This window comes from Fukomys damarensis, unplaced genomic scaffold, assembly GCF_012274545.1.
Source record: "Fukomys damarensis isolate Sample0158 unplaced genomic scaffold, DMR_v1.0_HiC HiC_scaffold_32, whole genome shotgun sequence".
Classification (NCBI taxonomy): Eukaryota; Metazoa; Chordata; class Mammalia; order Rodentia; family Bathyergidae; genus Fukomys; species Fukomys damarensis.
The window spans coordinates 36,196,551-36,215,895 of record NW_022900944.1 but is presented as its reverse complement, the minus strand read 5'-3'; the positions used below and the strand labels follow the sequence as shown (position 1 = coordinate 36,215,895).

The window sequence follows — 19,345 nt, the reverse complement described above, 5'->3', positions numbered from 1 at the left end:
AGATTTATGAGTTCAAGGGTAGGTGCCACAACTTTCTCAAATGTCAGCCTTTTAATTAGCAAATGGAAACATGGATACTTACCTCATTTCTTCTTGCTTACCATCCAGAGGATATGAAAAACCGTAATTCAATTTGTTAGGGAAAGGAGTGGGGCCTAAAGCAGTATTGCTTTGTCTGGTCTGTTTTTGGTGCTAGGACTGAACCCAGGGCTATACATTCTCAACTACAGAATAATATCTCCCATCCCACTAAAGGGTTTTTTAATCTCACAAAGACTCAGTAAGTTCCATCTCCAAAAACGACAGATTTCTCAGTATAAGTCTAGTATTAATTTTTTTTAAGTTTTCAAGGGCCAACCTACACTTTCTATTAAACACTACATTCCTATAACCAAAAACATTTTTTTTCTCTCTTCTTTAATCAGGAACAACAAGGAATACCTGAATAGGTTCTTCCTCTTCACATTGGCCAGATACAAGAAGATCACCATATTCACCTATACACCATGCAGCCACTTGTACCAAAGGTTGCTGTGAAAAGAAAGTCAAAAAGTTCAATTTTCCCAAAAACACTTAAGGAAAACTATAGGTCAACCAATTATAAAAGTCCAAACAGCACACATATCGATCCCCGGTACCAAAAACAAAAACAAAAAAAAGCACACACAGAATGTTAGTAATAATGACATGCCAGGAAAATAAAGATTAACTTTTCCCAAACAGAAAGAATACCAGATTACTTACTTGAGAATAATCACCAAGAATTGCTTTATACAAGCGCTGGACAGTATAAGCGTGCATCTCCACACTATTAGTTATTAACTGTATCAAATTGGGGACTGCATCATCACGAACGTAACTTCCTGCCTGAAAGGAAATGTGCGGAGTTACCACTAGAAATACACTACAGTGCTAACAAATGTTTGAACAGTTTAACCAACTGTTTTACCAGCTGTTCTTGTAGAGATGACTAAAAAAAACCCCTCTCAAAGATAAACCTAGTTCCAACTCACAGATCCACATGTAGCTCAAATTTCAATCTTATTTAAATATTTCAAGTTTTAAAATTTTTATCAAAAAAGAAAACCACCTTTTTGTCCAAATTAAAAGTAAAATAGAACAGTTCAAAGTATCAAAAAGGGGGCCAGGGATTTGGCTCAGTGGTTCTGTGGCCTTCCTCGCAAGCACAAGGTCCCAAGTTCGATTCCTGGTACTACAATAAAAAAGCATCAAAAAAGACCTTTTCTGCTCCAAACAGGTAAGGCCTAAAATTCTGAAAATTTAAGTAGTATTGTTTGGGAATTTAATTATACCCTTCTCAAAACTCTCAACACTGTTGGCAAAATCATATGGATAAACTACAGTAGGTACTATTACTATGAGAAAAGTGAGAATATACACAAGGAGTGCAAAAGGGTATTACTAACTTTCTAAAAGCAAACTCAAAATATCACTGTCTTTTAAAAATCGGTATTTACAAATACTGCACAATCAATAGTTCTTGAGATAAAAGACTATCCATGCTTTTGTTTTTAACGTGGTCTCATTGATGTCTTCTTGACTAGGAGAATTTGAGGTAGATAGTATCCACGATTATGGAACAAAGTAAAAGCTATTTAACCCATGAGTAAAATAAATCTTGACCTTACTAGAGCATTATAATTTGGCTACATAGGACACACAAACAGTGGAACCCATGCCTGATAATGCCCGACCTTGGTCAATCTCTCATTACTGACAGAAGAGTAGAACTGATTTATAAGACTGAGACCAGGCCTAACGTCACATACTTTGGAAAGGAAAAAAAAAACAAAAAATAAATCCCAAGTGATTGGAAAATTTATTCTTGTTAATAAACAAAGACAGGAGAAAAGGTCTGGGAAATGGTCAAACACACCATTCTCAAACTCATACTGAACCACATTCTGGGTCATAAAGACTATCTTAACAAATTTTAAAGAACAGAAATAATACAAATTGTCTTCACAGACCACAGTGACATTAAACTCAGTATTAGTAATATAAAGATACCTAGAAAATCCTAAAACATTTGGAGATTAACACACTTCTAAATTAAAATGTGGGTCAAAGAAGTCACAAGACAACTAAAGAGAAGTATCTCTCATGAACATAAGCACAAAAGTCCTCAAAAACTATCAGCAAAACATTTCTGGGCATATTGGCACATTCCTGTAATCCCAACTACTCAAGAGGCTGAGGCAGGAGAACCACAAGTTGAGGTCAGTGTGGGCAACTTAGGAAGGCCTTATCTCAAAATAAAATTTTCAAAAGCAATGGGAGATAGCCATGGACTCCCTGGATTTAATCTCTAGTTTAAGAAAAAGAGAAAAAGATATAGATACAGGTCTATACAGAACAAATCAAATCCAACATGTATTTAAAAAAAACAAAAAAACACTATGATCACAGGGGATTTATTCCACATATGGAAGGCTGGCTCAACATTCAAAAGCAACTAGTATAATCCAGCACATTAAAAGGCTAAAGAATAAAAATCATATAGTCATAATAAGAAAATACAAGTAATGGTGCTGGAGATTTAGCTCAGTGGTGCCACCGCTTGCCTAGCAAGCACAAGGTCCTGAGTTCAACACCTGGTACCAATAAAAAGGAAGAAAATACAAGTAATAGAAATAGAAAAATGAAGAGAAACAAAAAGAAAGGGTTCTTAATCTTCATAAATACTTTTCTTCAGGAACTCAAACTTTTCCCTTTTGGGCCTCACAGAAAAAACTAAGAATAGCATCCCAATTTGTTTGTGTTTTTGGAATATAACTTCCCCTATTATTAACCAAATTTATTAATGTTTAACTTTCTACAAATTATAGGCAAACCAGAAACAAGTATGTCCCTGACAGACTTCCATGGCAAATATATTTAAATCTTAATTTAAATGGCATTACTGCCTCCTACCAATGTTTCATGATTTACTTTGCTACCTTCCCTTAGAGACTACTAGTTGTTTACAGTTTGCCCCTTATATAAACAAATTTAGGAAGACACTGTTGTACATACACTTTAACAAACTTGCCCCCCTCCAGGTTAAAGTGCTAAAAATAGAATTAATGAATCAAATGTATAATCAAAGATTTTTGCTACATACAAACCAAAGGACACCCTGAAAACATGGCATATTTTATACCATGATAAAGAGTGCTGCTTGATTCTCTACTTTTTAACCAACACCAGGAATTATATTTAAAAAATATGATAGAAGCCAGTATGGTGGTACACTCCCGTAATCCCAGCTACTGTAGAGACTGAGACAGGAGGACTGGAAGTTCAAGGGCTGCCTGTGCGACACAGCAAGGCCCAGAATTAAAAAAAATAATAATAAAAAAAAAGTACTTTATAGGGCTTGTGGTTGGTTATACAGCTTAGTGACAGGGCACTTTGCCGGGCATGCATGAGGCCATGGGTTTGACCCCCCAGCACTACCATCCAAAAAAAAAAAAGGTGAAAAATGATACCTCTTTTATTTTACTTAAAGGATTTTTTTTCAAATGTTAATTTGCCATTTCCTTCTTTTGTGAATTGCCTATTCAAATACAACTACGACTTTTCCTAATGATTATTTATTGATTAAAAATACTAACATAGTGTCATGTTACAATGTTTTGCTCTAGTTATCATTTGTCTTGTAATTTGTAGTTTTTCCCCTTTTGTTGTAAATTTTTTGTTTGTTTTTTTTGTTTGTTTTTTTGAGACAGGGTCTCACTATGTAGTTGAGACCGACCTGGAACTCACTGTGTAGCCCAGGTGGGTCTCGAACTCACAGCGATCCTCCTGCCTCAGCCTCCAGTGTGCTGGGATTACAGGCGTGTGCCACCATACCCAGCCTGTTTCTACTTTTTACTTTTGTTTTTTTGAGACAGGGTCTCACTATGTAGTTGACACCGACCTGGAACTCACTATGTAGCCCAGGTGGGTCTCAAACTCACAGCAATCGTCCTGCCTCAGCCTCCCCAGTGCTGGGATTACAGGCGTGTGCCACCACATCCGGCTTGAGCTCATATTTACAAATATTTTCCTTTACAATATCTGCTTCTGATAACATAACAGTTTTCGTTGTATGTGAATATACTTTTTTTCTTTTCTTTTTTGGCTGTACTGGGTTGGAAATGAACCCAGAAAATTCTCACTAAGCAACTCCCTCAGCCCTTTTTTTTTACTTTGAGTCAGGATCTCACTAAATGACTAAGTAGCCAGGCTAGTTAAAGGATATTTTTATCCTTTAAGTCCTCCTGCCTCAGGCTCCCAGTGGTGCTGGGATTACAGCCATGAGCCACTATACCCAGTTGAATTTCGTTTTGTTTTTTATGATGCAAAATATTTATTCCAAGTTAGTTATTTTATGCAGTTTTCCCCCTCAACAGACTTGTGATGACATCTTTTTAAGTCTGTAAATAATGTTATCAAAATAATCTTTTTTTTTTTCAAAGTATATGGGGGCGTTGGGAGGTCAGTGCCTCAGAGTGGGCAAAGGCAAAGACAAAGACTCTCCAAGATAGCCACTATTTATTGGGTACACAAAATAAGTGGGGGGAGCATCAGGTGACTTAACATAGGGGTGGAGGTAATCCTATGTTGATGGAGGTAGTAAGAAGAATATCTTTACAATAGGTGGGATGAGTAAAGCTGGTAAGGAATTTGTCCCTCCTCAAGTGAAATCTTTCTCTTACTACTCAGTTCTCAAGGAACCAGGACAGCTTTAGCTGATGTAATCCTGCCCTTCAGTATCACAGCATCACAGGACCACTGAGTTCTCTCACATTACTCAGTGTATCACCGGGGTGTCAGACATCTGAAGTCCTGATGGAGGCAGGTTTCTCATTTACATAAAGATGACTTATCTCATCTCTTCAGGATGGTAAATACTACTTTTTACGTCATCCTGGGGTCTCATCTACCTGAAGCCCACCATCAGCCACTCCACACATGTCCAGAGCTTGGCCAAAATAATCTCAATCCTTGAAATCTCAAAAAAATTTATATTTTACAATCCACCCTGAATATCAAAGCTGCAAGAATAACACATTTCCTATATGCAAATATTTTACAGTTGTATCCATAAAAGGAAAACAAAGCCAAAAATCCATATGCTTGGTTAAGGGCTAAAGTTACCCAAACAGCCAAAAATAAAATAAAATATCCAAATTATTAGCATTAATGTAATACAATTATAACTTCAATAGTCACTTTGTCATTGACAATGACTGCTTGAGCACAGGGGTGTGTGAGCGCCCCAGGACTGGTAGTGGAAGCTGCTGCTGCAGGCCCAGCACCAGCTCCTCTCCGTTTCTGCACTGCCAGCTCCCGCCTGTGCATTGCCCCGTATGTTCCAAATGTGTATTTTAAAAATCTTTCCCACCACACAAACATCTGTTAAACAGGTAAAAGGAAAGAACAACAACAAAAGCTCAACAAGCCAACTGCTCTCTTTAGGATGTGATTATTTCCCTTGTGCGTGAAGTATTCAACATACGAAAAGGAAAAGGAAAACAATTTCTTTTGTATATTCCCAAAACACTCAAGCTGAGTTTACTGGTTCAGATGAACTGTGAACATTTCTGCGCCTACTTCCAGGCATCATCATCTGATGTCTCACTACTACTTGTTTCGGTGTCTGCTCAAACTGCTTCTCTGCAAGAAGCCATTCATTCCAAAGCCATTTCTTCTCAGCTACTCTGTCTTCATGTAGAACTCTTTGAGCTCATCCTCTGTGACTGGAAAGCAATTCTCATCATTTTCAGGTTATTCCTGCCATCCCACTGCTTTCACTAAGCTGTGCTCTGCTTCCAGAGAACGTGAGAGGACCTCTTCTTCCACAATGGGGAAAGAGAAACGATGCTGAAGTCAGCCTTCCCTCCCATTTTCCTTTGGTTCAGGTGTGCTGTTGTCCTCCAAATCCTCCAGCTGGTCAGTCTCTGTTCTCAGAGAAGACTCCACTCCGGTCATCCTTCAGAGTCTTCAGGAATTCACTCTTCCTGTCAGTGGTTCGGCTTGTCAACTTGGTCAGACAAGAGGAGCTGCTCTCAAATGGAGGGGTAGTGCTGGAGGGACTCTCTTTGGAGAGCTTAAAACTGTACCACCAGCCAGTACCACTGGTTTGGTAACAGAGACTGGATTGGTAAAAGCAGACTCCCAGCTAGAGGAAAGGGATCCTGACCTGTGTTCCATTCTGTTAGCTTTCCATGCATTGGGCTTGGAAGGAGGTGGTGCAGGCTTAGGAACCAGGTTCTTATAGACACTTAGAACCATAGTTGATGACTTACTTCCATTTGCATGGTGAGATCCTGGTGAGGTGAATCCAGCAGAGAAGGGAGCAGCAGGATCTTCTTTGGAAATTTTTTTGATTACTAGCATCTTGGAAGGCTGTTTGGCACTAGGTGGGTTTTCCCACAATCCAGAAGGGGTGCCAATAGGTCTGCGTGGCTGATTGTGTTTGCCCGCTTCTGGATTCAAAGAAGGAAAGTCTTTCTCTTCAAACTGCAATTTTACCACTCTGTCTTCTTTTTTTCCTTCCCTAACCTCTCTAGGTGGCTTTTCCTGAAAGGCACAGCCTTTTCGGGAGTGGAAACTCCCATTCCAGTGTCAATGGTTCCCTGTGCCATCTCCACTACACTGGCTCATGCCATCATGACCCCGAAAAGAGCTGTACCAACCAGATAAATTCCCTGTGATTCCAGCATATGTTCCCTTAAAGACACCAGAGTCCACAGAATCATGGCAGAACAGGGAGGGCTGGTGCTAGGAATCTCCTATAGTTCATAAAGGTCCATTGTTTAAAAAGCCACCAGAGGAATTGTATGAACGATGGCTTACTCCAAATCTACCTTCTCCTCGGGGTAGGTGGTCTCTGTGGTTTTTCAATGTTGTAGGTGACTTAGCTGACTGTGGGGTTGAGAAATTTAGCCAAGCAGGAACATGCTGCACCATTAGGTCCAGTGTCTCTTTTCAGCAAGGTGAGGCATCCAACCTCATGGCCAGGATCCCAGAGTGTAACCTCTGTGATCCTGTTTTTCAAACTCCTTGAGGTTACCAGCTGGATCACCAGAGAGATTTTCTTGTTAAAAGGGAGTTTAAGTAGCCTGGCCAGCAGCACACCTTGTGATGAAGCACAAAGAAGCCCGGCTCCTTGTGGCTCACTTAGTCCCTTCAATTGCTCATTCTCCACTACCTAGCTCCAAGGATGTTTCCATAAAGGGCAAGGGGAACATAAACAGCATTTCTTACATTTAAAAAGAGGGCTAAGAGGAAAAAGCTATGTCTATGTTCACCTCATTCAATTTCCTTGAGTAATAGCACTATAATGTTGCTTAAATAGGTAATACATGGATATTTGCACGGTGAGGGCAAACAATGTTGATAAATAGGTCATAGTTAGAAAGACAGGTAGCTTAACATTCAGGTAAGTAACATCATCAAGGTGAGAGATTAAAACATAATCAAAAATCTTTGGAGTACAGAACTCCAGTGGTAAACCTACCACATGACAAATCTAAGAAACCTTGCTTTAAAAAAAGAATCAGAAGGCCAGGCACACGCCTGTAATCCCAGCACTCAGGAGGCTGAGGAAGGAGGATCTCTGTGAGTTTGAGACCAGCCTGCACTACATAGTGAGTTCCAGGTCAGTCTCAACTACATAGTGAGACCGTGTCTCAAAAAACCAAAAAACCAAAAAACGGAAAAAAAAAAAAAAAAAAGCCCCACCCAAAACAACAAAAAAACCCACACAAACAAACAAAAGAATCAGACAGAAATTTGATAAACTTTTCCTCTACAGAACAGCAGCTTTCAAGGGAAATTTCTTGGTATACAGCTCTTAAATATGTTTTATTTCTTTGGTCTTCACTATTTATAAATGCAGCAAAATTAAAACAAGTAAAAAGACAGGGAGTGAGGGACAGTCAAGGAGAAAGACAGATCCAAAATGAAGTTTTCTTCGCTCCGGCTTTCAGTATTTCACTTGTTCTGCTCCTTTCCAAAAACTGAATTGAACCACTGGACGGTGATATGAAGAACCCTCTACGACTTTGGTGGAGAAGTTACTTAATGTTTTGAATCTATTTTCATCATTATTCAATTATTAAAAAGGCCTCATGTGCCTACCTTGCAAGCACAAGGACCTGGGTTCGATCCCTGGTACCAAAAAAAAAAAAAAAAAAGCCACACACATCTTCCAATCTGCTCCTTCCTTCATGTGCATCATTGAGATTCCTATGTTTTTTAGACAGGGTCTTGCTACACAGTTCAGGCCGGCCTACAATTCCCAATCCTCGTGCCTCAGCCTCCCAAGTGCTAACATTTCATGTGTGGGCCACCATGCCTGGCATACTTTCAGTCATAAATTTTTAATCTTTCTCTGAATAGTAAATATAGAAGCCTCAAAACCACAGAAAAATACTAAAAAGAAGGGGAAAAGGGGCCACAGATTTGACTCAGTGGTTCTGCCACCTGCCTCGAAAGTGCAAGGACCAGAGTTCCATCCCTGGTACCGAAAAAAGACATCTAAAACAAGAATTATAAATCCTTAATAAATTTAGTCATTCAAAGCCCTGCAATAGCTCCTTTCATATTCAAAAATACAATCTAAAATCCTATAAGGCCCTATGTAACCTGGCCTCTCCTTAGCTCTCAGACCTCAATTCTTTGCCTCTCACTTTCTAGACTGGCTTCATTTATCTGCCAGTTGCTTGCCAAGCAGGCCAAGCTTATTGCTACCTTGGATCCTTGCAGTTACTCTTCTTTCTAATTAGTACACTCTTCCCCATGATTTCTGCATGGCTTCCTCCTCACTTTAGGTTGCTACTCTAATGTTAACTTCTGAGAGACTTGCTCTGACCACCCTGAAAACACTTGGCCACTTGCCCCATACTCTACCCTAACATGTCATCATTATTCCCACAATGCTGTTTTAAGGTTTCTTTCCCCCCCGACAGTATTTATCTCTCTCTGACATTACATTATGTATCACCCCATGAATGTCTAATCTCCCCTACTAGAATGTAAACTACATGAACAGAAGGGCTTAGTCTGCCTCAATTCTCACTGTATGTCAGCACTTAATATAGGCTGACTAAAAAAGCTACTTACTGTTGTCAGAACACGCATAATAGTGTCTATATGCCACCGTTTCGAAGGTGCATACCTGAAAAAACAATAGCACAGCATAAAAAAAATGGAAACTCATTAACTATACTATATTCAGTGAATTTGTCCTACAGCCTTTTCTAGGTTTCCTGTGTAAGTGATTATATTTGGAGACATTTCACCTTCAAACCTAAAAGCAATTTTTAAAAAATGATGAAATACGCCAAATTCAGATGCTTCCCTTAATATTGCAATGGGAGATGCTGAGCTGAGAAATGAAATTTTGTCCTGGTTTCTCAGAAATCATGAAGTTAGGGCAGGAGAGGATAAAGAATAAATAAAAGGAACTTTCCCCAGATGGAGACAACATCAAGACTGTGAGTTGGTTCCCTTAAATTCAAGTGGAAAGAAGAGAAAGAGTAATAGCCAGACTAAAATTTCGAGGTACTTCCTCCTTCGAATTTTACATAGAAACTTCAATTCAGATGCTATAAATTTTCTACAGCTTTCACGTCAAAAGCATCAGAGATGAGAGGTTAAAGAACAAATATAGGAGACTTGGTTTGGTCTTAGCATACTTAAATGCTGTCTATAATGGCTTTCTCTTAGCTAAATTATAATTGGGAGCTTAAAATAAATGTTATGTTTTAAAGATGTCTGCAGCATTTCCCCCATGTTTTAAAGATGTTTCAAAAAGTTCTAAGCACTTTGTAACCAATAAAAGTAAAAAATTAAATCTTACTTTTCTGCAGCAAGAAAGATTCCAGATGCACAGTCTGCCTTAAATTCTGGCTCACATGAATCCAAAAAATAAAGTAATTCCTTCATCATGCCTCGAATATTATTTCCATTTACCAGGGCAAAACTCAATTCCATTGCACGCCTTTCAGAGGAGAAAAAAATTAAGAAAGAAAAAACCAGCTATTTACAGTGGGAATGAAAGAGACCAAGGTACAATCTCTGAACATCAAGCACTGACACAAGGCTATGCTTCAAATCTTAACACACAAGGGAGATTTATTCTTATGTAATCTCGGTAGGTTCTCATACTGTAAATTTTTACTCAATAGCTTTCTTCAAAAATCGCTAAGTGATATTCTACCAAGGACTGAAAATACAATTCAGGTTCACACACTATTCTATGAAGCTAAAATTTAGAGTATTTAAGTCTCTAGAAAGGAATCATCAAAATTACTACCAATAATAATGCCTCCCTGCACTTTTCATTTTAAAATGTGATATATTCATTCACCACATTCTACTTCTACTATACTCCACACTTCTGTCCAAAGATAACACCATTATCAGTTACATCAAAAGGTATGTAGGAATCGCTTCTCTGCCTTTTGGCTAAGATCAAGTGTAAAAGGTATGTAGGAAATTAGAATCATCTGCCCTGAGGGCCACAGAAAAGAAAAAAAAGGCATGTGCTAGTAGGGTGAGGAAGAGTTTCTACAAATGCCTATCAATTTGGCAACAAAGAGATAAGCATGGTGGCATACAACTTTAATTCCAGTATTCTGGGAGGCTAAGGAAGGAATATTTTAAGTATGAGTCCCACCTTAAAAATTTTAAGACCTTGTCTCAAAAATTTCTTTAAATATTTTTTTAAAGGCCTGGTAATGAAAACCAGTATAAAGGCTATGGGTTCAATCCCCAGAAAGGGAAAGAGGGCACACGCATATACACAAATATTTAACATACAAACAAAAGTACTGCACCAATCTGTTCATATTTGGTCAAAAATTTAAACAGTATACATGCACAAACTTTTGAAAATAACAATTTGGTAAGTATATAACACTTTCATGTTAGCTAACACAAAAAACAAAAATATCTCTTATATAGTGCCTAAACAATTTACATATATTAATTCAATTAATCCTGAATAATCCTATGAAGTACATGATCCTCTACCTGAACTGCACATACAAAGGCTACCAAGACACCAAAAGGTTAAGTAATTTGGCCCCATCTACCAAGGATTTAAAACAAGTCAAGTAAGGATCCAGGATCTGAACACTTAAAATTTTATATCCTGGGCCAAGGATTCAGCTTAGTGGTGCCGCCGTCTGCCTCACAAGCACAAGGGCCTGAGTTCAATCCCTAGTACACCCCGCCAAAAATGTATATCCTATTAAAGAGACATAAATTTTATTTTTGAAATTCAAATCCTAGTAATAAACTATAGAAAAACAACAAAATATATAGGAGTCAGAAGGCTTGATTTCTATTCTCAGGACTGCAAGAGTTAAGGCTTTGGGCAAGTCATTTGATGCCTGGGACTGCATTTTAACTAATCTGTTAACTGGGAATACAAAGTAATTGCCTAGTCTAAGTGACTTGCTCTGAGAATAACTGAAAGTGTGCTTTTAAAATCCTTCACAAAGCACTACAAAAAGTTGGTGTTACTAAATCTAGGTCTTATCTTTAAATTGCCCAAGCACTTATACACATGTTGTGTGCAAATAAAAGGAACTCGGTATCAAGAACAAAGCTCAGTTTGTTACCTGAGTTGGTTTCAGAGATCTTTTGTTTTTTGTTTGTTTGTTTGTTTTTGAGACAAGGTCTCACCTTGTAGTTTACGCTAGTATTGAATTTACAAAGCAGCCCTGGCTGGCCTCAAACTCATGATGTCCTCCTCCCTCAGCCTTCAGGAAGGTGAGATTATAGGCCTGTGCCACCACACCTGGCTTCAGAGACCATTTTAAGTCTAATGTGTTCCACATTTGAATACATAATCAAAAGCTCATGGAGGCTAATGATAGCTAGGATTTACAAGCATCTCTAGTCCTAAGAGTAGAACCAGCAAAGCAACACCACTGAAGAAAGAGATGTGTGCTTTTTCAGAGTGCGACTGGCTGCCTAACTCATTCCTTAGGTGTATTATTCTAAGAAACGCAGCTGCCTCCAGTATCCTAGGTCGTAAGTACTGTGAAAAATGTGTGCTGTCAGCAAAGTGAGTTTCAGCATGATGACAAGACACTCAGCCGATGGATCACTCCTTATTTTCATCCTCCAACACACAGAGCACAGTACCAATGTTCAGTAAACTGCCCAGCCTATCTGTATTTATCAAAGAACCAAGGACAACCTTCAGCATACACTTCAATATTTCCTATTATGCTCTCAATTGACCTAAACTTCTCTTGTCAATCCTTCCTAAAAATGGATTCACTCTACAGAAAGTTCACCTGTGAACACAATGATTATATAAATTTTAACACTTATTCTAAAAACATTTACAAGGAATACAACTATCAATAATCTGTTCCTCTTGCTGCATTTAAGAATTCTAAACTGAAACGTCTCAGTATGTTACCGTTTTATTGAGACATCCAAATCTTTTAGACAGTCCACAATCGTGCTTCTGTGCCTCTGTACTGCATTGTGATCTGTCTGCACAGTCTTCAATAAAGATGTCAGAGCTACATATCTGAATGAAACAAAGTTACAGAACAAGACAGTTAAAATATAAAATTCAGGATACTTTCTCCCTGCCTGAATAATAACAAAGTCTAATGGATAAAGGAAAGCATACATTTTTAAATATTTAAAAGTAAAGACCGTTAGTAAGTATAAAAGAACCTTTTAAAGGATTAGCCAGGAGTGGTAGCACCCGCCTGTTATCTCAGCACTCAGGAGGATGCTGAGGCTTGAACTCAAGAGTTCAAGGCCTGCCTGGGCTATGCAGTGAGTTCAAGGTCAGCAAGAACTACATAGCAAGACCCTGTCTCAAAATGCATGCATGAATGAATGAATACATGCACGCACGCTTAGTGAGAGACAGCATAATCTAAACTCGTGGCAAACAGAAGCAGCTTTAGATTTAGATTTACTTTCATAGTCAAGTCCATTCAACTTCCAAAAGTAACTGACTCAATTCCTACAAAAATCTTCAAAATGGTAAAACAGGTACATATGCCTTTGCAGGCTTCCTTATTCCCTAAATTATTTTACCATTCGTGTATTGTCTGCTTTCAATAGACCAAAATTGCCTCTGTAAAACTTTGAGTTTAAGATCCAAGTGTTTAAAAATCCCTTTTAAAGGAGAAGATAATTCAGGGTGAAACAAATTTACTTCTGCATTTTATCTTAACACAAGAAAATGTTCCTGATTAGAAAAAAAATAACAGAAAATATAACTATATATAAGGAATTAAAAATAACACTGATCAATTTATTTTTTTAAAAACTAGCTGAATTTGGGCCTGGAAGCATTAAGCTATAATCACAGCACTCTGGGAAACTAAGCCAGGAAGACTGTACATTCAAGCCCAACCTAGACAATTTAATAAGAAACTGTCTCTACAAGGGGGTAAAGGGGTTTAGGGGTAGGGAAAAGGGACTGGGGACATAGCTCAGTGCAAAGGCTCTGTACTGCAAAAACAAACAGAGAAAACCTATCTAAAGTTCCTAAAAATGTGTCAGATTTGCTACATAAAATGTATTTTCCTTCTTAATTCAGAGCAGAGATCGACAACAACAACCTACCTACAAAATTCAGTCCTCTGCTATTTTGTTAATCAACTGTTATTTGAATACAACCACACATCATTCACAGCTGATTCCACATTAACAGAATTGGATGTTGCCTCAAAGACCCTGTGGCCCAAAATGACTACAATATTTACCATCTTCTCCTTTTACAAGAAGTCTGATGACTCAGTATATAGCATAAACAAGAGTAAAAATTAAGCCATTAAGTCACTTACTTCTTTAAATTCTTTACAAAATAGTACTCAAGATCAAACTAAAAGTAAAAGTTCTGAGTTAAATTTCTGGATATACTATAGAGGGGTGCAAGGAGGGAAGGAGGGGGGAGGGAGAGAGAGAGAGAGAGAGAGAAGATACTAAGTTTACAATACGCAAGGTACAAGATTTTTTTTTTTTAGTTGACTTACCTAATATTTTTGTCATTGTTCAATAAGAAACGACCCAGGATATTTATGGCTAGAACCTAAAGAGAAACAACATAGGTTAAAAGACTAGGAGAAGGAAACATTTATAGTGTACCCTGACTCTACTGTGTACAAATTATTTAAAGATGGCATCTTTAGACTGTTAGCAAATAAATAAATAAATAAAGGCAAGCTCTTCAAATTGTGTTCTATTTCAACAGTAACTACTAGAAGATTATGTTCTAAGGTTCTCATATCATTAGAAGAATAATATTGGTACATCTCCTATGAAGAGTAATCTGGAAATAATTATAAATATTTAAAAAGAAAATAGAAGGAACATTTATTCTATTTCATGAAATGTTACAAGTTCTTAAACCACAATTAAGCCAAGTGAGATCTCTAAACTTATGGGAAAAAAGTATGTCCTCTACCTCAACAATTCTATGAATTTATCGGACAAACATAATTGTACTTGTATATAAAAGTTTACTATGGTATCATCAGCAAATCCAAAGTGGTAAGAAATATCCTAAAATGTCCATTAATAGCAAATTTGCTAAATATGTACTGACATCTGTATGATAAAATCTTATGCAGCCATTAAACAGAATGAATTCTGACACATGGTACAACATGTAAAACCCTTGAAGACATTTTTTTTTCTTTTTTTTTCTTTTTTTTTTTTTCCAGTACAGGAGGTCAAACACAGGACCTTGTACTTGCAATGCAGGCATGGTGCCACTGAGCTAAATACCCAGCCCTAAAGACATTTTTCTAAATGAAATAAAACAAACATAAAAGGATAAATACTATTTAATTTCACTTATGAGGTACTATGGTTATGAAGTAATTTTGGTCTTTGTCATCATTTCTTAGCATACAACCCCTAATCTCTTGGAATTTCAATACATTAGCATCTTTAGTTGTAATGAGGTGACTTTTAAAGGGCTCCTGAACAGCCTCAGAGTGAGGTTGGGTTTGCCAGGGGAACCAACACTGTGTTTGGAGGGTTAAAGTTTCAGCACCATTCCAAATTTCAGGAAAGACAGGTGCTAAAAGTCATGCATATCACCAATAGCCAATGATTTAATCAATTGTTCCTACATAATAAAGCCTCTATAAAAATCTGAAAAGACGGGATTCCTATAAACTTCAAAATGGCTAAACATGTAGTTTCCTGGAGCATGGCATGCCTGGGAAGGGCACAAAACCTCCTCATCCCTTCATACATGCTTTGCTCTACACTTTTCCCCCTCCTGCTATATCCTTTGTATCACCCTATATAATAAACTGGTAGACTTAAGTAAAATGTTTCCCTGAGTTTTGTGAGCCACTCTAGCAAATTAATCAAACTCAGAGAGGGATATAGGAACCCAGGTTTTTGTTTTTAAGTGGCTGGTCAGCACAGATCACAATCTATACCTGTGATTGGCATCTGAAGTGATGGTCTTGTGAAACTAAGCCACCAACCTATGGGATATGACCTTTTTTCCAGGTAGACAATGGCAGAATTAAATTCAAGACCATCCAGTTGGTATCCACTGGAGAACTATTTGTGTGAGGGAAAACACCCCATATATTTGGTGTTAAATGTAAAGTGCTGAGAGAATATAAGAAAAAAGAGTAGAAGGTAGGAAAAACACTTCAGGGTTTGGCTTTTTACTGTCCCTTTCCAGAAGTACCTAAGAGCAGTCAAATTCATAGGCACAGAAAGCAGAAAAGTAGTAGTAGAGAATAGGGAGTTAATGTTTAATAGAGACAGGTTGGGAAGACAAAAAATGTTCTGGAGAACAAGATGGTAATGGTTACACAACAACAAATATACTAATGCCACCAAACTGTACTTTTAAATTTTATTAAAATAGTACATTGTTATATATTTTTTATTACAATTAAGAAAAAGCAAAAAGGAATGAAATTCATTTCTACATGAATATCGAACAAACTCCAAGAGTAATGATAATGATAGATGAAAAAAGCAAGGTACAGAATTATATGTTGTTATTTGTTTGAAAGGGAGAGGAACCTAACCTAAGTTCTGCTGGTTACATGACTGAAACGATACTGTACTCTAGTTAGTAAATATGTTGTTTGTTTGTATCTTTGTTCGGTTTTGTGGAACCAGGGAATGAACTCAGGACCTTGAACTTACCAGGCAGGCTCTGACACCACTGAGCTAAACCTCCAGCTCTCTAGTAAATATGTTTTAAGGTTTCAGGTTAGCAATTCTCATATTAATAAATGATTGGATTAATGGAAAAAATTCATGGGGAGAAGGGTCCACTTCTTATAGAACTCCAATTATTTAATGAGAGAAAAACATGAAAGAAATAATAAACTATCACTAAAACATCACCTTTGGGCTGGGGATTTAGCTCAGTAGTTCTGCTGCCTGCCTCGCAAGCACAAGGACCTGAGTTCGATCCCCAGTACCCACCCCCGGCAAAAAAAAAACAGAAGACAACTAAAACATCACCTTTGTAATTACTGAAGGAAGAGTGTCTATAGTTGCCAAAACTGAAAAGTCTGTAAATAGGTTACTTAGATTGTCTAAAAGTATTTCTCAAAATATTTTTGAGGCTGGATGTGGTGCACACCTGTATTCCCAGCATTCTCAGAGGTTAAGGCAGGAGGATCACACGTTGAAGTCCAGGCTGTGTAACTTAGTGACTTAGCAAGATACTACCTCAAAATGACAAATTTAAAAAGGGCTGGAGATGTAGCTGAATAAAAGGGTCCTGGATTCAACCCCCAGTACCACCATATATATATTTTTAAATATATATATTTTAATTACAAAAAATAGCAACTATAGTAAAGAGACCTAGCAGACATCACGTTTAGCAAATGATCAAGGCTAACACCACAGTAATGAAACAAAAGATGGTATGCATCTTCTGTATCATCAATGGAGAAGAGCACATGGTTTTTTGAGTACTTTTGTCAGTAACTATTATCTTAACCTATAAAATTATGGGAAAATATCAGATTTCAATTGAGATATAGTCCAGAAAGTACTTTTCAAATCTGTCAATGTCATGAAAGACAAAGACTGAGAAATTGTCAAAGATAAGGAGACTAAGGACACACGAAAATTAAATGCAGTGTGAGAGCATGGGTTGATTCCAGGGATGAAAAATAAATACAAATAGAAAAATTAGTAAGATATGAATAAAGTGTATAATTTAATTACTAGTGTAGTATAAACAATAACTTCTTATTCTTCATATTACACTATTTGTAAGATTTTAACATTAGGGGAAGGTGGGTGAAGGGTATAGTGTGTATAAGAACTATGAACTATTTTTGCACCTGTAAGTCTAAAATCATTTGAAATAAAAAGGCTTATTAAAAGTGAAGAACAAAGACGCATAAATATGCTTCTAAAGACGCATTTGATTATGGGTACACTATCTCAAAAATATATTAGAAGCTGGGTGTGGTGGCACATGCCTGTAATCCCAGCACTCGGGAGGCTGAGGCAGGAGGATCACTGTGAGTTCAAGACCAGCCTGGGCTACACAGTAAGTTCTAGGTCAGTCTCAACTATATAGTGAGACCCTGTCTCAAAAAACAAAACAAAACAAAACAAAACAGAACAAAAACCAAACCACACACACACACAAACACATATAAACTGCTGACAGTAGCTAAGTCTATATATTAAATGTAAAAAGCAGAGGTTGTCTTTCCTGTGTATTTTTCTTTCTTTCTTTTTTGTTTTGTCGTTTTTTTATTTATTTTTTTTTTTGAGACAGTCTTGCTATATAGTTTTGGCTGGTCTTGAACTTACTAGCTAGCATACACTGTTCAGCCTTGAACTTGCAGGTGTCCTCCTGCCTCAGCCTCTCAAGTGCAGGGATTATAGGTGTGCATCACTATACCTAGCCTCCTGTGTAACTTGGAGTTTTTTAATTTGTATGTTTATTCTTTAAATAAAAACAAACTTAAACATTATGTCTTGTTTAGAATAATGAATACAACTCAAATTGTGGCTCTAGTATAAGCTTATTCTGAATTGTTGCCCCCTCTCAACAGTATCTAAATATCTAACTATATACGCATTCTTCCAACCTTTACTATTATAATCAGTGTGAAGCATTCAATGGGAGAAAATACTTTACATTCTGAAAACACACATTATGGGTTTTTATGCCATTTCTTCCTAAAATCAAGTTCTAAGTAGGGTCCAATTCCAAAGTATTAAAATCAAAAGACAATCAATCACACTAAATAACATGTTAAGGGAGAAGAAAAGATTTTTAAAAGACTTACTCTCAGTCCACTCTCTGATTTAATATCCATGATAGTCAAAACAGTTTCATAAAGAATAGCATTTCCTACATTTTTACTAGTCTCTGTGTTAGTGGCAACCTGAAAAGACACAGAGGGAAGTACATATGTGATGAAACAATGTTTCCAAAAACTATCCAAAGGTAACAAGACACATTCTGATTACAGCCAACAAGGTAACAAAATCTACTCCACATAGTAATCAATAATCATTCTACTCCTGGCTAGAAAAACAAACAAACATTTAAGAAAATGCAAGGTGGGTCTGCTCACCTGTGCTAGTATATCATTCATAGCTTCACTTGAGTCATCATCATTTCGTCCTAAAATTCTTAATAAACGCAAAATCCGTACCTAATGTGTAAAATACGAGAAGTTTCAACAGTCATGTTGGCATAAAGGAAGTTCACTCAGTATGAAACAAAAATAAAGCCTTAGATTTCAGGCCAGGGATTTAGCTCAGTGGTTCCACTACCTGCCTCATAAGCACAAGGTCCCAAGTTTGATCCTCAGTACCAAAAAACACAAACAAAAAAAAAAATAAAAATCTTAGATCCCAACAGAAATACTCAAAATCAAACAGAATTTTAAACATTTTTTAAAAGTTATACATGTTTTTGTATCTAATAAAGTCATGAGACAACCCACCATTTACTGCCCACAGCTAAAGAAGTAACATCACTTGCAAAGCTATTATTATATTAAAAATTCAGGCATATAAGTACTAAACAATTTTGATTAAAATTACAATTTTATTCTGTCAATCTAATAAAATACACAGTCTCCCTATGCATTTATTAATAATTGGTTTACTCAATTAACTACCAAATTTCTACACAATACAAAAAGAAAAATGATTAGTCTACTCAAAACCTGTAAAATTCATGTAAAATTTACTTAAAAAGTTTTTAGACTCACCTGCAAAAAGGGGTCACTGATACCAGAAACATCATGTTCTGGGGAATATCCGGACATGATGAGGTTCTTTAGAATACGAACTAATTGGGGCACAAGCTGCAGAAAAGAAAGATGCA

The 19,345-nt window shown here is 37.1% G+C and overlaps 1 protein-coding gene, 1 non-coding gene and 1 pseudogene across 3 annotated transcripts in view; all 3 read right to left on the bottom strand.

The window, feature by feature from the left end:
• The window catches only part of Ap1g1 (adaptor related protein complex 1 subunit gamma 1), a 79,618-nt gene that overhangs the window by 15,487 nt on the left and 44,786 nt on the right, over positions 1 to 19,345 (bottom strand). For both annotated transcript variants that reach the window (XM_010644470.3, XM_010644471.3), the window contains 9 exons: positions 19,230 to 19,325; positions 18,585 to 18,665; positions 18,294 to 18,392; positions 14,019 to 14,074; positions 12,437 to 12,550; positions 9,857 to 9,997; positions 9,118 to 9,172; positions 745 to 867; positions 442 to 531 (listed from right to left, as the gene is read on the bottom strand). In XM_010644470.3, the coding sequence (XP_010642772.1) occupies positions 442 to 531; positions 745 to 867; positions 9,118 to 9,172; positions 9,857 to 9,997; positions 12,437 to 12,550; positions 14,019 to 14,074; positions 18,294 to 18,392; positions 18,585 to 18,665; positions 19,230 to 19,325 (855 nt within the window). The remainder of the gene's footprint in view (positions 1 to 441; positions 532 to 744; positions 868 to 9,117; positions 9,173 to 9,856; positions 9,998 to 12,436; positions 12,551 to 14,018; positions 14,075 to 18,293; positions 18,393 to 18,584; positions 18,666 to 19,229; positions 19,326 to 19,345) is intronic.
• LOC104876444 lies at positions 5,258 to 7,562 on the bottom strand (annotated as a pseudogene).
• LOC117283970 lies at positions 12,057 to 12,142 on the bottom strand. Its single transcript, XR_004515016.1, has one exon. It is a non-coding gene; the product is annotated as a small nucleolar RNA SNORD71 (small nucleolar RNA).